We start from the raw sequence: 21,511 nt of genomic DNA on the forward strand, positions 1-21,511 counted from the left end.
ATGCTAATTTGGCTAATTTTTTAAACGGCTTCCCACAAAATCCTTGATCGTACAATATGCATATTATTATTATTATTGGATAGAAAACAGTCTATAGTTTCTATAGGAGTTGAAATTTTGTCTCTAAGTGGAACAGAGCCCATTCTACAGCAATTTCCCTGACATGGAGTCAGATTTGAGAAATGTTGGCCACTTTTCTGAAGTCAGTTAAAAGGGCACTGTCGTTGCTATGACTATACGGACACTTCTTACGTCTTCCCCTGGATGCCTTTACGTGATGACGATTCCAACGGGGTCGATTGCGCGTTCACAGGCCCTACAAATGAAAAAAACCTTTAGCTAGCAAGTCTTTTCTTGCTGCGTAACGCGCGTGGAAGACACCGACCCTCTCCTGTTCCAAGCGTTAGTTTAGCCTGTTATATTTCTCCGGTCATCTTTTCACTCGTTATAGGAGTTACAAACATCATAAAGTAGTTAATTTAAAGCGTTTTATAGCAATTTATATCCGTTTAGTGCGATTTTGGGACATTTATTTTTGCAACGATGTGAAAAGTTGGGCACGCTTTTCAATTCATCCCGAACGCAGTTGACATTTCCACATGGCAAGAGGACAGCTTTCCACCAAAAGACGATTTCTCCCAAGAAAGGATCCTTTGCCCAAGATACTGATGGAAGAACAGCTCAAGGTAGGACATTTTTATTATGATAAATCGTGTTTCTGTCGAAACATTTTAGTGGCTTAGGACGCCATGTTTTTTGACGTAGCTTCGCTTGGCGCAAACTGTATTGAAAAGTAAGGATAAATTAAAAAATGTAATAACGCAATTGTATTAAGAATTAAATTGTCTATCAATCCCTGTCCACCCTATATTTTTTAGTCACGTTTATGAGTATTTATGTATAAGAGTAGATCACTGTCTAAGTGGCGCAAGGACATTTTCTGACCAGCTGAGCTACATTTCACATTGTCTAACCATGATTTTGGTGGCTAAATATAAACATTTTCGATCAAACTGTATATGCATGTTGTAATGTGATGTTACAGGAGTGTCATCGGAAGAATTCTGAGAAGGTTAGTGAAAAAATTAATATCTTTTGGCGATGTTGACTTTTATCGCTCACTTTGGCTAGAATCAATGCTGGGCTGCTAATTGCTATGTGCTAAGCTAATATAACGATTTATTGTGTTTTCGCTGTAAGACACTTAGAAAATCTGAAATATTGTCTGTATTCACAGGATCTGTGTCTTTCTTGTATGCTGTGTATTTTTACGAAATGTTTGATGATTAGTAGTTAGGTAAACACGTTGCTCATTGTAATTATTCTAGTCCATTTGTGATGGTGGGTGCAATTGTAAACTATGCCATCTACCTGAAATATGCACTTTTTTCTAACAAAACCTATCCCATACCATAAATATGTTATCAGACTGTCATCTAATGAGTTTTTTTGTTGGTTAGGGGCTATAAATATCTTAGTTTAGCCGAATTGGTGATGGCTACTGGTGTTGGTGGACAAATAAAAGATGGTGGATTATGCTAATGTGTTTTTAGGTAATAGATGTACATCTTTACATATTGTGTCTTCCCTGTAAAACATTTTAAAAATCGGAAATGTTGACTGGATTCACAAGATCTGTGTCTTTCATTAGCTGTATTGGACTTTAATGTGTGAAAGTTAAATATTTTAAAAAAATATTTTTTTTGAATTTCGCGGCACTGGTTTTTCAGTGGGGGGGGGGGGGGGGGGGTGTGCCGCTAGCGCCACGCTGATCCTAGACAGGTTAAGGCAGACGCACTGTCCCGGCTGTATGATACAGAGGAGAGGTCCTCAGATCCCACTCCCCTCATTCCAGCCTCTCGCCTGGTGGCACCGGTGGTATGGGAGGTGGACGCGGACATCGAACGGGCGTCACGTTCAGAGCCCATTCCACCTGACTGTCCAGTTGGGCGTATGTACGTTCCGTTTGATGTCCGCGATCGTTTGATCTGTTGGGCTCATACGTCACCCTCCTCTGGTCATCCTGGTATCGGTCGGACGGTGCGCTGCCTTTCTGGGAAGTACTGGTGGCCCACTTTAGCTAAGGACGTGCGGGTTTATGTTTCCTCCTGTTCGGTATGTGCACAGTGCAAGGCACCTAGACATCTGCCCAGAGGGAAATTACTACCCCTTCCCGTTCCACAGCGACCATGGTCACACCTATCGGTGGATTTCGTGACGGATCTCCCCCCCATCGCGGGGTAACACCACGATCCTGGTCGTTGTGGATCGGTTTTCTAAGTCCTGCCGTCTTCTTCCTTTGCCCGGTCTCCCTACGGCTCTACAAACTGCGGAGGCTCTGTTCACCCATGTATTCCGGCACTACGGGGTGCCTGAGGATATAGTTTCTGATCGGGGTCCCCAATTTACATCTAGAGTTTGGAGGGCGTTTATGGAACGCCTGGGGATCTCGGTCAGCCTTACCTCAGGTTTCCACCCCGAGAGTAACGGGCAGGTGGAAAGAGTAAACCAGGATGTGGGTAGGTTTCTGAGGTCCTATTGCCAGGACCGGCCGGGGGAGTGGGCAGCTTACATCCCCTGGGCGGAGATGGCCCAAAACTCCCTCCGCCACTCCTCTACCAACCTATCACCGTTTCAGTGTGTGCTAGGTTACCAGCCGGTCCTGGCACCATGGCATCAGAGCCAGATTGAGGCTCCTGCGGTGGATGAATGGTTTCGGCACTCAGAAGAGACTTGGAACGCTGCCCATGTGCGGTTACAACGGGCTATCAGGAGACAAAAGGCGAGTGCCGACCGCCACCGCAGTGAGGCCCCGGTGTATGCACCGGGGGACCGGGTCTGGCTCTCGACCCGAAACCTGCCCCTTCACCTGCCCTGCCGGAAGCTGGGTCCGCGGTTTGTGGGGCCATTTAAAGTCCTGAGGAGACTGAACGAGGTTTGTTATAGGTTACAACTCCCCCCTGATTATCGTATTAATTCCTCGTTCCATGTGTCTCTCCTCAGGCCGGTGGTGGCTGGTCCGCTCCAGCAGTCTGAGGTGCGGGAGGTCCCTCCGCCCCCTCTTGACATCGAGGGGGTCCCGGCGTATACCGTAAGGGCCATCATGGATTCTAGACGTCGGGCGAGGGGCCTTCAGTACCTCGTGGAGTGGGAGGGGTACGGTCCGGAGGAGAGGAGCTGGGTACCGGTGGAGGACATTCTAGATCCATCCATGCTACAAGAGTTTCACCGTCTCCACCCGGATCGCCCTGCGCCTCGCCCTCCGGGTCGTCCCCGAGGCCGGTGTCGTCGCGCTGCTGGAGCCGCGCGTCAGGGGAGGGGTACTGTCACGACTTCCGCCGAGGTCGGCCCTTCTCCTTGTTCGGGTGGTGTTCGGCGGTCGACGTCGCCGGCTTTCTAGTCACCATCGATCTATTTTTCAGTTTCGTTTTGTTTTGTCTGTATTGTACACACCTGGTATCAATTCCCCCCATCATGTTCCCTATTTAACCACTCTGTCTTTCATTGATGTTTGTCCGTGATTGTTTGTACGTTAGGTGTTGTATTCGATACGTGTTCGTATTTGTTTCTTTCCATTTTATGGAATTGTGCATATATTTTGAGTAAAGACTCTGTGGTTTTCACTCAGACCTGCTTCCTGCGTTTGACTCCAAACATTCTCCTCACACAACCCTGACAAATACCAAGGATTATTACACAACAAATTCTCTGGAAAACAACAGAAACCTGAAAACACCACCCAACCTGGAACTGAGTGAGTAATGTTTAGTCTGAAACTATATTCTATTGCCAAAAGCCAAGAAGAAAAATACATGACATTACTTTATAAGCATTGAATGAAACATAATTGCCAAGCTTGATACAGCTTCAACTAGCACTGACGTGTCAAGTGAGAGGTGTCAAAGACCATTAGCCCAACAATGGCAGGAGAGTCGAATAGTCTACCCCAACCAAATGGAGAGGCCTTAGAAGCTCCCTCCTGCTGTTCAGAGGTAATTAAAATACAGTACCCTGTGAGTGTAAAGAATGATAAGGCAAGAAAAGAGCACAAAATGAAGCTCCTTATGGAAAATCAAGAGACACTTTTTGCTGACTATTACAAAAATGGGAACATCAGCAACCTTATCTTCCACACAAACCATCCCCTGGCATGGCACAGTGCTATATTAGCACACTACCCCTCTGTTAAGAGAGGGGGGGTTAACGAGGGGTGGAAACTCAGGATACTTGACAACGAGGACTCTGAGTCAGCTAACATAAATCTATATAAGTCTGGAACAGTATTGGTACAGGGCAACCCCAAACAGTTTCAGCTGGACTTTCACCTAATCAAAGAATTAGCCCAGCAGGAAAAGCTATCCCTTGATAAAGAAACCCCCACCCAAAGCGGGTCAGACCAAAACTCTTCATCATATAACCCCACAGACGAGCAACCCTCGGCAGACAGTCAACCTCCCAGTACAGAGCACTTCTCCCTCATTGAAATGAAGGATAAATTCACCCAGCTGGAGATAAGGCAGGTTGAGCTGGAACAGCAGGTGATTACACTCCAGTCAGCACAGACCCAGACAACAGTCCAGCACAACAACACCCCCTTAACCAGACCAGGAGGGCTGGAGGTGGAGAGAGACACATCTGGACTCTGGACAGTTAAGAGACAACTTCAACTGGAGAAAGAGCAGAAGCAGGAGCAGGAGCAGAACAGAGCACTAGAGGAGAGGATCAGACTGCTGGAGGAGAGGGAGAGGGGGATGGAGGAGAGGATCAAACTGCTGGAGGAGAGGTTGAGGGGGATGGCATGTGACAGAGAACAACCCACTAGGGAGGTGGCCATCCCCACAGAGAAGCCAGCAGAACAGCCCACCTCATCACCCGACAAAAGTCTCGACACCACAGCAGAACAGTCCACACCAGACCCTGACCATAGAGTCAACATCACAGCAGAACAGACAAAAGAAAAACCCCAAGCCCAGCAGCTCTCACCCCCCCTGAGCACCCCCCCTGTCAGCCACCCTGATAGCCCTCCTGACAACCCCCCCACACCCACTGAGGACAAACACAAGACACAGATTTTTCTCCTTTTGGATTCAAATGGGAAATATATAGAAGAAAAAAAACTTTTTCCCAAACACAGTGTGTCTAAACTCTGGTGTCCAAACACCCAGTGCGCCCTAGACCTTCTGTCTGAGGACAAACTAGGCTCACCTAGCCACATAATAATACACACAGGCACAAACGACCTGAGAGCACAGCAGGAAAGGGTGGCCACAGCACTGAAGGGAGTGATCGAAAAAATTCTTCTACTTTCCCCAATGCACAAGTAGTTATCTCCACCCTGCTACCATGAAAAGACTTCCACCCTGCTACAATACAGAGGGTAAACGCAAGCATTTCCCGTGACTGTGCCTCAAAACCAAATGTTTTCCTGGCCCACCACTCCACCCTGGACTTGAACAGCCTCTATGACCAGGTCCACCTCTACAAGGCAGCAGAGCCCACCTTTGCCCGGACTCTAAAGGACATCGCTCTCAAACGCAGCCCCAACACTTCACACAGCAGCAACAGATCAATAGACACCCCACCCAGACCAGCGAGACACCCTCCGAGACCTTCAGCACCCCACCCTGGACCTACACATAGAGGACCCACGCCAAGAGGACTTACATCCAGACCACAGCACCCCCAGACACACCCCCACCCCAACCAATCAACACCCCCCCACATCAACCATGCCCACACCCAATTTAGGCCCCCTCAGATCAGACCTATGCCACTCCTGCCTACCCCATGCACCCCACCCCCGCAAAGAGGGCATCAACATGGAAGTCACACATACGCCCAGGTAGTGAGCGGGCAAACAGGCCCAACCCCCACTCTTACACTCGCCCAAGCCAACGGCATGTACCAGATGCTCAGCAGGCTCTGCTCACACTTACTGGCCTGAGGCCAAACCACGACCAACAACATTGGACACTTTATGGAACAAAAAGCCTTCACTATATCATCCTGGAATATCCAAGGCCTGAGGTCATCTGCCTTTGGCCTAAAGAGCAGGAACCCGGACTTCACCAAAGAAATCGGTAATGCAGACATTAAAACCCTCAAACCATCACGGTCACCTAATAATCCCCAGTTTACAATTGGCTCATTCATCCCCCTCCTCTCCCCTGTAACTCTTCCCCAGGTCGTTGCTGCAAATGAGAACGTGTTCTCAGTCACTTACCTGGTAAAATAACGGTAAAATAAAATAAAAATAAAAAATAAAAAATTGTCATCCTGCAAGAAACCTGGTACAGAGGAGACAGACCCACTGGTTGCCCTCTAGGTTACAGAGAGCTGGTAGTCCCATCCACCAAACTACCAGGTGTGAAACAGGGAAGGGACTCAGGGGGAATGCTAATTTGGTATAGAGCAGACCTAACTCACTCCATTAAATTAATCAAAACAGGATCATTTTACATTTGGCTAGAAATTCAAAAGGAAATGATCTTAACAGAGAAAAATGTCCTCCTGTGTGCTACCTATATCCCCCCACTAGAATCCCCATACTTTAATGAAGACAGCTTCTCCATCCTGAAGGAGGAAATCAATCATTTCCAGGCGCAGGGACATGTATTAGTCTGTGGCGACCTAAATGCCAGAACTGGACAAGAACCTGACACCCTCAGCACACAGGGGGACAAACACCTGCCTGCAGGTGACAGCATTCCCTCCCCCATATGCCCCCCTAGGCACAACTATGACAACATAACCAACAAAAACGGGTCACAACTCCTGCAGCTCTGTCGCACGCTGGGTATGTACATAGTCAATGGTAGGCTTCGAGGGGACTCCTATGGTAGGTTCACCTATAGCTCATCTCTTGGCAGTAGCACTGTAGACTACTTTATCACTGACCTCAACCCAGAGTCTCTCAGAGCGTTCACAGTCAGCCCACTGACACCCCTATCAGACCACAGCAAAATCACAGTCTACTTGAACAGAGAAATACTCAATCATGAGGCATCAAAGCCAAAGGAACTGAGTAACATTAAGAAATGCTATAGATGGAAGGAATGCAGTTTGGAAACCTACCAAAACACAATTAGACAACAGCAAATTCAATCCCTTTTAGACAACTTCCTGGGTAAAACGTTCCACTGCAATAGTGAAGGTGTAAACTTGGCAGTAGAAAATCTTAACAGTATATTTGACCTCTCAGCTTCCCTGTCAAATCTAAAAATCTCAAATAGAAAACCAAAGAAAATGAACAACAATGACAAATGGTTTGATGAAGAATGCAAAAATCTAAGAAATAAATTGAGAAACCTGTCCAACCAAAAACATAGAGACCCGGAAAACCTGAGTCTACGCCTTCACTATGGTGAATCACTAAAACAATACAGACATACACTACGGAAAAAGAAGTAACAGCACGTCAGAAATCAGCTCAATGTAATTGAAGAATCCATAGACTCTAACCACTTCTGGGAAAATTGGAAAACACTAAACAAACAACAACACGAAGAATTATCTATCCAAAATGGAGATGTATGGGTAAACCACTTCTCCAATCTTTTTGGCTCTATAACAAAGAATAAAGAGCAAAAACATATACATGATCAAATACAAATCCTAGAATCAACTATTAAAGACTACCAGAACCCACTGGATTCTCCAATTACCTTGAACGAGTTACAGGACAAAATAAAAACCCTCCAACCCAAAAAGGCCTGTGGTGTTGATGGTATCCTTAATGAAATGATCAAATATACAGACAACAAATTCCAATTGGCTATACTAAAACTCTTTAACATCGTCCTTAGCTCTGGCATCTTCCAAAAGTGGAGACAAATTTGACCCCAATAACTACCGTGGAATATGCGTCAACAGTAACCTTGGGAAAATACTCTGCATTATCATTAACAGCAGACTCGTACATTTCCTCAATGAAAACAATGTACTGAGCAAATGTCAAATTGGCTTTTTACCAAATTACCGTACAACAGACCATGTATTCACCCTACACACCCTAATTGACAACCAAACAAACCAAAACAAAGGCAAAGTCTTCTCATGCTTTGTTGACTTCAAAAAAGCCTTCGACTCAATTTGGCATGAGGGTCTGCTATACAAATTGATGGAAAGTGGTGTTGGGGGTAAAACATACGACATTATAAAATCCATGTACACAAACAACAAGTGTGCGGTTAAAATTGGCAAAAAACACACACATTTCTTCACACAGGGTGGTGGGGTGAGACAGGGATGCAGCTTAAGCCCCACCCTCTTCAACATATATATCAACGAATTGGCGCGGGCACTAGAACAGTCTGCAGCACCCGGCCTCACCCTACTAGACTCTGAAGTCAAATGTCTACTGTTTGCTGATGATCTGGTGCTTCTGTCATCAACCAAGGAGGGCCTACAGCAGCACCTAGATCTTCTGCACAGATTCTGTCAGACCTGGGCCCTGACAGTAAATCTCAGTAAGACCAAAATAATGGTGTTCCAAAAAAGGTCCAGTCGCCAGGACCACAAATTCCATCTAGACACTGTTGCCCTAGAGCACACAAAAAACGATACATACCTCGGCCTAAACATCAGCGCCACAGGTAACTTCCACAAAGCTGTGAACGATCTGAGAGACAAGGCAAGAAGGGCATTCTATGCCATCAAAAGAAACATAAATTTCAACATACCAATTAGGATCTGGCTAAAAATACTTGAATCAGTCATAGAGCCCATTGCCCTTTATGGTTGTGAGGTCTGGGGTCCGCTCACCAACCAAGATTTCAAAAAATGGGAGAAACACCAAATTGAGACTCTGCATGCAGAATTCTGCAAAAATATCCTCCGTGTACAACGTAGAACACCAAATAATGCATGCAGAGCAGAATTAGGCCGATACCCACTAATTATCAAAATCCAGAAAAGAGCCGTTAAATTCTACAACCACCTAAAAGGAAGCGATTCCCAAACCTTCCATAACAAAGCCATCACCTACAGAGAGATGAACCTGGAGAAGAGTCCCCTAAGCAAGCTGGTCCTAGGGCTCTGTTCACAAACACAAACACACCCCACAGAGCCCCAGGACAACAGCACAATTAGACCCAACCAAATCATGAGAAAACAAAAAGATAATTACTTGGCACATTGGAAAGAATTAACAAAAAAACAGAGCAAACTAGAATGCTATTTGGCCCTAAACAGAGAGTACACAGTGGCAGAATACCTGACCACTGTGACTGACCCAAACTTAAGGAAAGCTTTGACTATGTACAGACTCAGTGAGCATTGCCTTGCTATTGAGAAAGGCCGCCGTAGGCAGACATGGCTCTCAAGAGAAGACAGGCTATGTGCTCACTGCCCACAAAATGAGGTGGAAACTGAGCTGCACTTCCTAACCTCCTGCCCAATGTATGACCATATTAGAGACACATATTTCCCTCAGATTACACAGATCCACAATTTTGATAAACTCCCATATCTACTGGGAGAAATTCCACAGTGTGCCATCACAGCAGCAAGATTTGTGACCTGTTGCCACAAGAAAAGGGCAATCAGTGAAGAACAAACACCATTGTAAATACAACCCATATTTATGCTTATTTATTTTAACTTGTGTGCTTTAACCATTTGTACATTGTTACAACACTGTATATATATAATATAACATTTGTAATGTCTTTATTGTTTTGAAACTTCTGTATGTGTAATGTTTACTGTTAATTTGTATTGTTTATTTCACTTTTGTATAATATCTACCTCACTTGCTTTGGCAATGTTAACACATGTTTCCCATGCCAATAAAGCCCCTTGAATTGAATTGGATTGAATTGAGAGAGAGAGAGACAGAGAGACAGATAAGATAGTTAGAGGGAGAGAGAGAGAGAGAGAGAGATAAGATAGTTAGAGGGAGAGAGAGAGAGACAGATAAGATAGTTAGAGGGATAGAGAGAGAGAGACAGATAAGATAGTTAGAGGGAGAGAGAGACAGACAGATAAGATAGTTAGAGGGAGAGAGAGAGACAGACAGATAAGATAGTTAGAGGGAGCGAGAGAGACAGACAGATAAGATAGTTAGAGGGAGAGAGAGAGAGAGAGACAGATAAGATAGTTAGAGGGAGAGAGAGAGAGAGACAGATAAGATAGTTAGAGGGGGAGAGAGAGAGAGACAGATAAGATAGTTAGAGAGAGAGAGAGACAGATAAGATAGTTAGAGGGAGAGAGAGAGAGAGAGACAGATAAGATAGTTAGAGGGAGAGAGAGAGAGACAGATAAGATAGTTAGAGGGAGAGAGAGAGAGAGAGAGACAGATAAGATAGTTAGAGGGAGAGAGAGAGACAGACAGATAAGATAGTTAGAGGGGGAGAGAGAGAGAGACAGATAAGATAGTTAGAGGGAGAGAGATAAGATAGTCAGAGGGAGAGAGAGAGACATATAAGATAGTTAGAGGGAGAGAGAGAGAGACAGATAAGATAGTTAGAGGGAGAGAGAGAGAGAGAGACAGATAAGATAGTTAGAGGGAGAGAGAGAGAGAGACAGATAAGATAGTTAGAGGGAGAGAGATAAGATAGTCAGAGGGAGAGAGAGAGACATATAAGATAGTTAGAGGGAGAGAGAGAGAGAGACAGATAAGATAGTTAGAGGGAGAGAGAGAGAGACATATAAGATAGTTAGAGGGAGAGAGAGAGAGACAGATAAGATAGTTAGAGGGAGAGAGATAAGATAGTCAGAGGGAGAGAGAGAGACATATAAGATAGTTAGAGGGAGAGAGAGAGAGAGACAGATAAGATAGTTAGAGGGAGGGAGAGAGAGAGAGACATATAAGATAGTTAGAGGGAGAGAGAGAGAGATAGATAAGATAGTTAGAGGGAGAGAGAGAGAGAATTTGAAGTTGTGAATTCAACACAGCATTTATCTAAAAGTCATATCTTCTAATTTTGCAGCTCAGTGTGATAAGAAACCAGGGAGTATTGTGTTGAATATTCAGTAGGATACCATTAGTATTGCAATAGTCCCATATCTTATTAACAATGTCATGGTTGAATCGTGGACATTAATATTCTCTCACCGTTCTGACCTCCAACCAGCGGTTGGCAGCAGAGAGGAACAGGTAGGCTGTGTTGTTGGTATCTGTCAGCTCCAGCATCTTCTGCTTGAATCGAGATTCATGTCTGAAGAAGAAATGGAAAATAAATATAGCTTATACCTAGCAGGTTTGAACCCTGCGTCTAGACTGTGTTAGCCCGCACGTCTCCAGGTCCCAGGCCTGGTCATGGTTCATAGAACCTCCGTGAGACAAACACTGAAGTGGGATGGTTTCAGGACTGGACTATCGTGCCTGAGGATGTGAGTTGGACCATGGCTGCTACATAGCTAAGTGACATCTAACATCTAACATTGGACCAAGAGAGAAAGAGAGAGAAGCCACGGTGTTGCCAAGATGAGGAAGTCTTCAGGGAGGAAGAGGCTGTCTGAGGGGTAGTAACCGTGAGAGCTGTTTAATGCTGGATTACCACGATTCTGGGGAAAAGGAGGAATGTTCGTGAACTGTTTAGAGTGGGATTCATGTAATTCTGGATCAAGAGAAAGATTAGGGTTTGTGATATCCTCCTTCCTCCATGAATGAATGGTTCTGGATGGGTTGGAAGAGTTCTAGATGGGATTCAAGTTGTTTAATTCACACTAGTATTAGATATAAGCAAAGGAATTAACCTTCAGTGTCAATCAATCCAGCACTTTGTTTCAGTTTCAGATGGCTGAGTACAGTGTTACTACCTTCCTAAAACCGATAAGTGCTTCTTGAGTATGTTGTGTAACGATGCTCTGGGCAAAATTTCCACTCTGTCACTCTGTCTGTGTGTGTGTGTGTGTGTGTGTGTGTGTGTGTGTGTGTGTGTGTGTGTGTGTGTGTGTGTGTGTGTGTGTGTGTGTGTGTGTGTGTGTGTATGGTACACTGACCTGAATGCTCGGATGGTGGTGAGTCCCTCTGCAGTCTCAGAGAAGTGGCAGAGCAGAGGAAGCTGGGTGGAGTCATCTAAGTCCTGAAGGTCCCTGAGAGAGAAAATGAAGAAAAGTCTGGACAATGTGGAAACAGAGACGAAAAGCACATGGAATATATAATTTTTCTGATACTGTAAAGGAAACTACATTGAGCTGAAATGGACCAGGTCGGCCCAGTGAACTCACTTTGAGGCGACCCGGAAGTACTTCTGTATAAAGTAGAAGGACACAGCCAGAGGAATCAGAGCGATGAGGAAGCTTGGAGTGACGAACGCTATGACCCCGATGGCTGACAGGCAGAGCAGAGTGGAGCGGGTCAAAGACTCCAGGGTAGGAGGGATGTGCTGGAAAAAGGGGGGATAGAGAGAGAGAGAGAGGGGGAAGAGAAAGAGAGGGGGGAAGAGAAAGAGAGGGGGGAAGAGAAAGAGAGAGGGAGGAAGAGAAAGAGAGAGGGAGGAAGAGAAAGAGAGAGAGGGAGGAAGAGAAAGAGAGAGAGGGAGGAAGAGAAAGAGAGAGAGAGAGAGAGTGAGTGAGGAAGAGAAAGAGAGAGAGAGAGAGAGAGGAAGAGAAAGAGAGAGAGGGAAGAGATTGTATCATGTCAGTGCTACATTTCTGACCTACGCTCTGGACCTCAATGTCGTCCTCTTTAACGATCTGAGGTCACCTGAGGGACGTAATATAATGACGTGGGACGTGGACTCATCTCATCAATGGACTAATTCTGACGCCTGCAAATGACTGACAAACTCTTAATATTTGTGTGAGCTGTAATCTTAAGGCCACTCAGGGCAAGGCCAGCTGGAGAGCAGCACTGGAGTCTCTCCAATCACACCATGGCCAAAGACAGATCCTTCATCAGACAGCTTCATGAGTAGAGGATTCCCACAGTACTCATTTAACATTTAAATGTTTGGCATTTGGCAGTCGCTCTTATCTAGAGCGACTTACAGGAGAAATTTGGGTTTAGTGCCTCGCTCATTGGCACATCGACAGATTTTTCACCTAGTCGGCTGTGGATGTGAACCAGAGACCATTTGGTTACTGTCCCAACACTATAAACCGCTAGGGTACTTTACCCTAATACTCCTGACTGAAATAAGTCAACAGATCAATCTTCTGAGGGTGAACATCCTTTTCAGAATCACCTGATCTATGATGTTGGTGTCAGCTGAGAAACGGTTCAGGATCTGGCCCAAGGGGGTCACGTCAAAGAATCTGAAAAGAGATTCAAAATATATATTATTTCAAATATTAGTCTGAAAAATATCTAAAATAATATAATTAAATTTTTTCAAAATCGTAAATTATTCAACACATTCTTTCTGGTTCAACTGTACTCAGTTCCCTTCTATTTAAACACGGATGATGTCATAAAGAGTATAAGAATCTGTTGGTGAGGTGTGTCGTGGGTACCTGATGGGTGAGATGTGTCGTGGGTACCTGATAGGTGAGGTGTGTCGTGGGTACCTGATAGGTGAGGTGTGTCGTGGGTACCTGATAGGTGAGGTGTGTCGTGGGTACCTGATAGGTGAGATGTGTTGTGGGTACCTGATGGGTAAGATGTGTCGTGGGTACCTGATGGGTGAGATGTGTCGTGGGTACCTGATAGGTTAGGTGTGTCGTGGGTACCTGATGGGTGAGGTGTGTCGTGGGTACCTGATAGGTGAGGTGTGTCGTGGGTACCTGATGGGTGAGATGTGTCGTGGGTACCTGATGGGTGAGGTGTGTCGTGGGTACCTGATGGGTGAGATGTGTCGTGGGTACCTGATAGGTGAGGTGTGTCGTGGGTACCTGATGGGTGAGGTGTGTCGTGGGTACCTGATAGGTGAGGTGTGTCGTGGGTACCTGATGGGTAAGGTGTGTCGTGGGTACCTGATGGGTGCGGTGTGTCGTGGGTACCTGATGGGTGAGGTGTGTCTTGGGTACCTGATGGGTAAGGTGTGCCGTGGGTACCTGATGGGTAAGGTGTGTCGTGGGTACCTGATGGGTGAGGTGTGCCGTGGGTACCTGATAGGTGAGGTGTGTCGTGGGTACCTGATAGGTGAGGTGTGTCGTGGGTACCTGATAGGTGAGGTGTGTCGTGGGTACCTGATGGGTAAGGTGTGTCGTGGGTACCTGATAGGTGAGGTGTGCCGTGGGTACCTGATAGGTGAGGTGTGTCGTGGGTACCTGATAGGTGAGGTGTGTTGTGGGTACCTGATGGGTGAGGTGTGTCGTGGGTACCTGATAGGTGAGGTGTGCCGTGGGTACCTGATAGGTGAGGTGTGTCGTGGGTACCTGATAGGTGAGGTGTGTTGTGGGTACCTGATAGGTGAGGTGTGTCGTGGGTACCTGATAGGTGAGGTGTGTTGTGGGTACCTGATAGGTGAGGTGTGTCGTGGGTACCTGATAGGTGAGGTGTGTTGTGGGTACCTGATGGGTGAGGTGTGTCGTGGGTACCTGATGGGTAAGGTGTGTCGTGGGTACCTGATGGGTGAGGTGTGTCGTGGGTACCTGATAGGTGAGGTGTGTCGTGGGTACCTGATAGGTGAGGTGTGTCGTGGGTACCTGATAGGTGAGATGTGTTGTGGGTACCTGATGGGTAAGGTGTGTCGTGGGTACCTGATAGGTGAGGTGTGTCGTGGGTACCTGATGGGTGAGGTGTGTCGTGGGTACCTGATGGGTAAGGTGTGTCGTGGGTACCTGATGGGTGAGATGTGTCGTGGGTACCTGATAGGTGAGGTGTGTCGTGGGTACCTGATAGGTGAGGTGTGTCGTGGGTACCTGATAGGTGAGGTGTGTCGTGGGTACCTGATGGGTAAGGTGTGCCGTGGGTACCTGATAGGTGAGGTGTGTCGTGGGTACCTGATAGGTGAGATGTGTCGTGGGTACCTGATAGGTGAAGTGTGCCGTGGGTACCTGATAGGTGAGGTGTGTCGTGGGTACCTGATAGGTGAGGTGTGTCGTGGGTACCTGATAGGTGAGGTGTGTCGTGGGTACCTGATAGGTGAGATGTGTTGTGGGTACCTGATGGGTGAAGTGTGTCGTGGGTACCTGATAGGTGAGGTGTGTCGTGGGTACCTGATAGGTAAGGTGTGTCGTGGGTACCTGATAGGTGAGGTGTGTCGTGGGTACCTGATAGGTGAGATGTGTTGTGGGTACCTGATGGGTAAGGTGTGTCGTGGGTACCTGATAGGTGAGGTGTGTCGTGGGTACCTGATAGGTGAGGTGTGTCGTGGGTACCTGATAGGTGAGATGTGTTGTGGGTACCTGATGGGTAAGGTGTGTCGTGGGTACCTGATAGGTGAGGTGTGTCGTGGGTACCTGATGGGTGAGGTGTGTCGTGGGTACCTGATGGGTAAGGTGTGTCGTGGGTACCTGATGGGTGAGATGTGTCGTGGGTACCTGATAGGTGAGGTGTGTCGTGGGTACCTGATGGGTGAGGTGTGTCGTGGGTACCTGATAGGTGAGGTGTGTCGTGGGTACCTGATAGGTGCGTGGATGATCTTGTTGAGCAGGTTGTGGTGCAGGTTGGTAGCAGCAGACAGACCCAGGAACTCCACAGTCAGAGAGGTGATCAGACATAGGGCTATCCCAGCTCCACACAGGATGATAAACACTGGCACATAGTAGGAGTCAGGAAGACCAGCCTAGTAACCACATAATACACCACAAAGACACATAGTAGGAGTCAGGCTGACCAGCCTAGTAAAATACACCACAAAGACACATAGAAGGAATCAGGCTGACCAGCCTAGTAACCACATAATACACCACAAAGACACATAGTAGGAGTCAGGTTGACCAGCCTAGTAACCACATAATACACCACAAAGACACATAGTAGGAGTCAGGCTAACCAGCCTAGAAACCACATAATACACCACAAAGACACATAGTAGGAGTCAGGCTGATCAGCCTAGTAACCACATAATACACCACAAAGACACATAGAAGGAATCAGGCAGACCAGCCTAGTAACCACATAATACACCACAAAGACACATAGTAGGAGTCAGACTGACCAGCCTAGTAACCACATAATACACCACAAAGACACATAGTAGGAGTCAGGTTGACCAGCCTAGTAACCACATAATACACCACAAAGACACATAGTAGGAGTCAGGCTGACCAGCCTAGTAACCACATAATACACCACAAAGACACATAGAAGGAATCAGGCAGACCAGCCTAGTAACCACATAATACACCACAAAGACACATAGTAGGAGTCAGGCTGACCAGCCTAGTAACCACATAGTACACCACAAAGACACATAGTAGGAGTCAGGCAGACCAGCCTAGTAACCACATAATACACCACAAAGACACATAGTAGGAGTCAGACTGACCAGCCTAGTAACCACATAATACACCACAAAGACACATAGTAGGAATCAGGCTGACCAGCCTAGTAACCACATAATACACCACAAAGACACATAGTAGGAGTCAGGCTGACCAGCCTAGTAACCACATAATACACCACAAAGACACATAGTAGGAGTCAGGCTGACCAGCCTAGTAACCACATAATACACCACAAAGACACATAGTAGGAGTCAGACTGACCAGCCTAGTAACCACATAATACACCACAAAGACACTTAGTAGGAGTCAGGTTGACCAGCCTAGTAAAATACACCACAAAGACACATAGTAGGAGTCAGACTGACCAGCCTAGTAACCACATAATACACCACAAAGACACATAGTAGGAGTCAGGTTGACCAGCCTAGTAACCACATAATACACCACAAAGACACATAGAAGGAATCAGGCAGACCAGCCTACTAACCACATAATACACCACAAAGACACATAGAAGGAATCAGGCTGACCAGCCTAGTAACCACATAATACACCACAAAGACACATAGTAGGAGTCAGGTTGACCAGCCTAGTAACCACATAATACACCACAAAGACACATAGTTGGAGTCAGGTTGACCAGCCTAGTAACCACATAATACACCACAAAGACACATAGTAGGAGTCGGACTGACCAGCCTAGTAACCACATAATACACCAGAAAGACACATAGTAGGAATCAGGCTAACCAGCCTAGTAACCACATAATACACCACAAAGACACATAGTAGGAGTCAGGCTGACCAGCCTAGTAACCACATAATACACCACAAAGACACATAGTAGGAATCAGGCTGACCAGCCTAGTAACCACATAATACACCACAAAGACACATAGTAGGAGTCAGGCTGACCAGCCTAGTAACCACATAATACACCACAAAGACACATAGTAGGAATCAGGCAGACCAGCCTAGTAACCACATAATACACCACAAAGAGACATTCTGTCAGATAACAGGATTTCAACAAGCATTACTCACTTCCACTAACACTGAGTACTGGTAGTGAAAGGTGTTCATATCTCACCGCTGAGTTTGTCTGATTGGAGAAGACAGCTGCTGCAGAGGCATTGACAAAGTCTCTTGTACCATTTCCAAAGTCTGGGGCATATCCATTAGCATCGTCATAAGCAGTCCCATTGACTAGGACATCGCTATTAGCAGTCCCATTGACTGGGGCATTGCCTTTAGCAGTCCATTCGGCCAGCCAGTAGTCGATGGCGACCATGACGGAGTGTTTCAGCAGCTTGGAGAAGACCATGAGGAAGACCATGAGGAAGCCACCAGAGGACAGGTACTGCCAGCACACCCTCCACGGGATCTTAGAGCGCCGACTGGTGGTCATCGACATGTTGTCGTCATCTTCCTCCTCCTCTTCCTCCTCTGTCAGGGAAGAGAGAATGAGGGATTATTGTCATATGTTGTAACAGAACTGAACTTGTATGAGATACAGTGTTGACAATGCATTTCACCTTCTTCGTCATCGTCGACCTGGTTCTTGGCCTCTCTGGAGTAGAAAGCTCTTCTCAGGGTCTTCCTCTCCAGAGCAGTCTGACAGTTATCAATCTCAGTGTCCTACAGTACAGATACAAATGTTGTTTGGTTGGTTGGCAGGTAAATTAGCTACACTACACATTACAGACCAGAGGAGGCTGGTGGGAGGAGTTATAGGAGGACAGGCTCCTTGTAATGGCTGGAATAAATGGAATGGTCAAACACGCTGTTTCCATGTGTTGGCTCCGTTCCATACCAGCCTTTACAATGAGCTCCTACACGTCCTCCTATAACTCCACCCACCAGCCTCCTCTGTTACAGACAGTCTGTCAGTAGGAGAGAAAGAAGTGAAAATGACCTTCTCTAGTTCCTGGTCCTGTCTGTTCATCAGGGTCTTCCAGTGTTCATACAGCTCTACATCATGAGTCTGAATGTCCTTTAGAGTGCCTTCCCTCAGCACTGAGCCATCCTTCATGGCTATGATCTGGGACACAGAGTAAAATCAGGACCCTTATAAAGAAACCGTCTCAGGGTAGGAATGCTGATCTAGGATCAGGTCCCCCCTCCCCGTCCGTGTAATACTCTTTATTATGATCTAAAAGGAAAAACTGACCCTATATCAGCAGCATTCCTACTCTAAGATGCTTTATGAATACAGACCCAGTGCAAATGGTAGAGAGTACAGTGAGAGAGGAATCCACACCAGACTGTTGAGATGCTCACCCAGTCAGCGTGGATGAGGTACTGCAGTTTGTGTGTGACCAGGACCACGGTCCGTTTATCATCCTGTAGGAACTTCAGGATGCCCTCCTGCATCAGGTGGTCACTCAGGTGGATGTCCAGCGCTGAGAACGGGTCATCCTGATAGAAAAGGTCAGAGATCAGGGGTCAGAGACAACATGGACGATCCAATCAGATCAGAGCGTATCAGAGTGAAAGATGTGGATTAAATTATGTTTTTTTTAACAGGAGATCATCCTTTATTCATATTAAGTTACAGCACGTTTAATACACAGGTCTCAGATGACTTCAGAACATACAGTCAATCAAACCTAGCTCCCAGAGGACCCCGGAACCTGAATAAACACCAATGTATTACCCTAGGATGAACTAGTCTGTATACTGTACAGCACTGAGACACGTAAACAGTCCTGGGGGCAGAAGGTCTGAGATCATCAGACACAGCATGATAGACACCTCATTAGGAGACAAGACGTCATAAAGACGTACTTAGCTAATAGATGTTGCTTCTAGTTGGGTGTTCACTCTGCCGTCCCACTGTGTATTAATACAGCACTTTAGAGTGGTATTTCCTTATTTGGCACAGTGTGAGCTGAGCTACGTATGGAGAAACGTGCCGGGTCCTATCCCATGACAGCCAGAGATGCTGTATCAGGGGCGGGGGTTAGACGTCTAATTAACAGTTGCCACAGGAAATGATGTGGGAACACAAACACATGATGACATCACACAGGAGTTGGAAGAAACGGGATGTAGATGTACATAGAGTTGTAGCAGCGAGAGACGGGAAAGTGTGTGTGTGTACGTGTGTGTGTGTACGTGTGTGTGTGTACGTGTGTGTGTGTGTACGTGTGTGTGTGTACGTGTGTGTGTGTACGTGTGTGTGTGTGTACGTGTGTGTGTGTACGTGTGTGTACGTGTGTGTGTGTACGTGTGTGTGTGTGTACGTGTGTGTGTGTACGTGTGTGTACGTGTGTGTGTGTGTGTGTGTGTGTGTGTGTGTGTGTGTGTGTGTGTGTGTGTGTGTGTGTGTGTGTGTGTGTGTGTGTGTGTGTGTGTGTGTGTGTGTGTGTGTGTGTGTGTGTGAGAGAGTGTGTGAATGGCTAGCCAGGCCAGATGGCAGAGCAGAGGGATGCCTGTGAACGGCATGACAACTCTTGTCAGCAGTATGGTATGGTTACAAGAGAGGCCTGCGGACAGATAGCCGTCCCACCTGCTGCTCCTCCCGTTCCCATACAGAGGGAGGCTGGCTGGCCCTCCCTGGCCCTCCCTGGATCTCCCTGGCAGCCTCTGAAATCACACCCTATTCCCGATATAGTTCAATCCTTACGCACACACTGTCCCAAAAGCAGTGTACTGTTTAGGGAAAAGAAAAGGGTGTCCCTGTCTTTGGCTCTAATTGGCTCTCCCTGGAACACTTAGAGAACACCCTAAAACACCATATAAAACCCAGAGAACACCCTAGAACACCTAGAGAACACCCTAGAACACAAAGAGAACACCCTAGAACATCCTGGCTCTGTCTGACTATTCTGAGAAGGCATCCTTGAGTGAGAGCTTCTAGCCTCTTCCAGCGAACTCAATAGGAAATGGATCTTCTATTGAAGTCAATAGATAAAGCACTTTATCATTCATTGACTCACCAGGAAGACTATGTTGGTGTTCTGGTAGAGAGCCCGAGCCACACATATCCTCTGTCTCTGGCCTCCACTCAGGTTGATGCCCTGGGAGAAAAACACACCGTTAAGAAGACTAGCCAGGTACACAAAGGAATCTGACACAAATCACTGTTCACTACTAGTTCTTGGTATAATATGCCATTGTGTCTGAGGTAAGAGATGGGGCTTGTGCCCAAAAAGATGGGAATAGACAGTGATATAAAACCACAGTAATAATGAGGTGATTATAATAATGTAATAATTTAGCCAGTGTTTCAGTACCCTCTCTCCGATCTCCGTCTGGTCTCCGAAGGGCAGGAGGTCTACATCAGGCTGCAGGGAGCAGGCGTCAATCACAGTCTTGTATCTGAGACACACAGCAGGGCATCAGACAGACAGACAGACAACACCCTCTATCAAGACACAGTTAGAAACATGGCTGCCTTGGATACTAAGGGATTCAACAGCCAAACAGTCCTCATCAGAGAAGAGATATAAGCCAGCATCAGCCTCAAGAAGCATCAAGAGTGATAGCAATCTGATGGACCATCTAATTAGTGTCATTAAAAGTACATCTCAGCTGATGCATGACCAAGTGAATTAACCAAACACAAACATTGATCTAGTCTTAATTACATTGATGAATGGTGTTGAGGAGCAGTAGAGAATACAGTAGAGAAGAGTACAGTAGAGTAGGGTAGAGTAGAGTAGAGTACAGTAGAGTAGGGTAGAGTAGAGTACAGTAGAGTAGGGTAGAGTAGAGTAGAGTACAGTAGAGTAGGGTAGAGTAGAGTAGAGTAGAGTAGAGTACAGTAGAGTAGGGTAGAGTACAGTAGGGTAGAGTAGAGTAGAGTACAGTAGAGTAGGGTAGAGTAGAGTAGAGTAGAGTACAGTAGAGTAGGGTAGAGTACAGTAGGGTAGAGTAGAGTAGAGTACAGTAGAGTAGAGTACAGTAGAGTAGGGTAGAGTAGAGTACAGTAGAGTAGAGTACAGTAGAGTAGAGTAGAGTAGAGTAGAGTAGAGTAGAGTAGAGTACTGTAGAGTAGGGTACTGTAGAGTAGGGTAGAGTAGAGTACAGTAGGGTAGAGTAGAGTAGAGTACAGTAGAGTAGAGTAGAGTACAGTAGAGTAGGGTAGAGTAGAGTAGAGTAGGGTACAGTAGAGTACAGTAGAGTAGAGTACAGTAGAGTAGAGTACAGTAGAGTAGGGTACAGTAGAGTAGGGTACTGTAGAGTAGGGTACTGTAGAGTAGGGTACAGTAGAGTAGGGTACAGT

General features: G+C 46.3%; 1 protein-coding gene across 10 annotated transcripts in view; it reads right to left on the reverse strand.

Moving 5' to 3' along the window:
* The window catches only part of LOC129838466 (ATP-binding cassette sub-family C member 9-like), an 84,104-nt gene that overhangs the window by 27,997 nt on the left and 34,596 nt on the right, over window positions 1-21,511 (reverse strand). For all 10 annotated transcript variants that reach the window (XM_055905433.1, XM_055905434.1, XM_055905437.1 and 7 more), the window contains 11 exons: window positions 20,520-20,604; window positions 20,223-20,303; window positions 18,562-18,699; window positions 18,197-18,322; window positions 17,817-17,919; window positions 17,372-17,727; window positions 15,454-15,617; window positions 13,134-13,203; window positions 12,175-12,332; window positions 11,947-12,039; window positions 11,057-11,159 (listed from right to left, as the gene is read on the reverse strand). In XM_055905433.1, coding sequence (XP_055761408.1) covers window positions 11,057-11,159; window positions 11,947-12,039; window positions 12,175-12,332; window positions 13,134-13,203; window positions 15,454-15,617; window positions 17,372-17,727; window positions 17,817-17,919; window positions 18,197-18,322; window positions 18,562-18,699; window positions 20,223-20,303; window positions 20,520-20,604 — 1,477 coding nt within the window. The remainder of the gene's footprint in view (window positions 1-11,056; window positions 11,160-11,946; window positions 12,040-12,174; window positions 12,333-13,133; window positions 13,204-15,453; window positions 15,618-17,371; window positions 17,728-17,816; window positions 17,920-18,196; window positions 18,323-18,561; window positions 18,700-20,222; window positions 20,304-20,519; window positions 20,605-21,511) is intronic.

The sequence above is a fragment of the Salvelinus fontinalis genome, chromosome 39 (assembly GCF_029448725.1).
Source record: "Salvelinus fontinalis isolate EN_2023a chromosome 39, ASM2944872v1, whole genome shotgun sequence".
NCBI lineage: Eukaryota > Metazoa > Chordata > Actinopteri > Salmoniformes > Salmonidae > Salvelinus > Salvelinus fontinalis.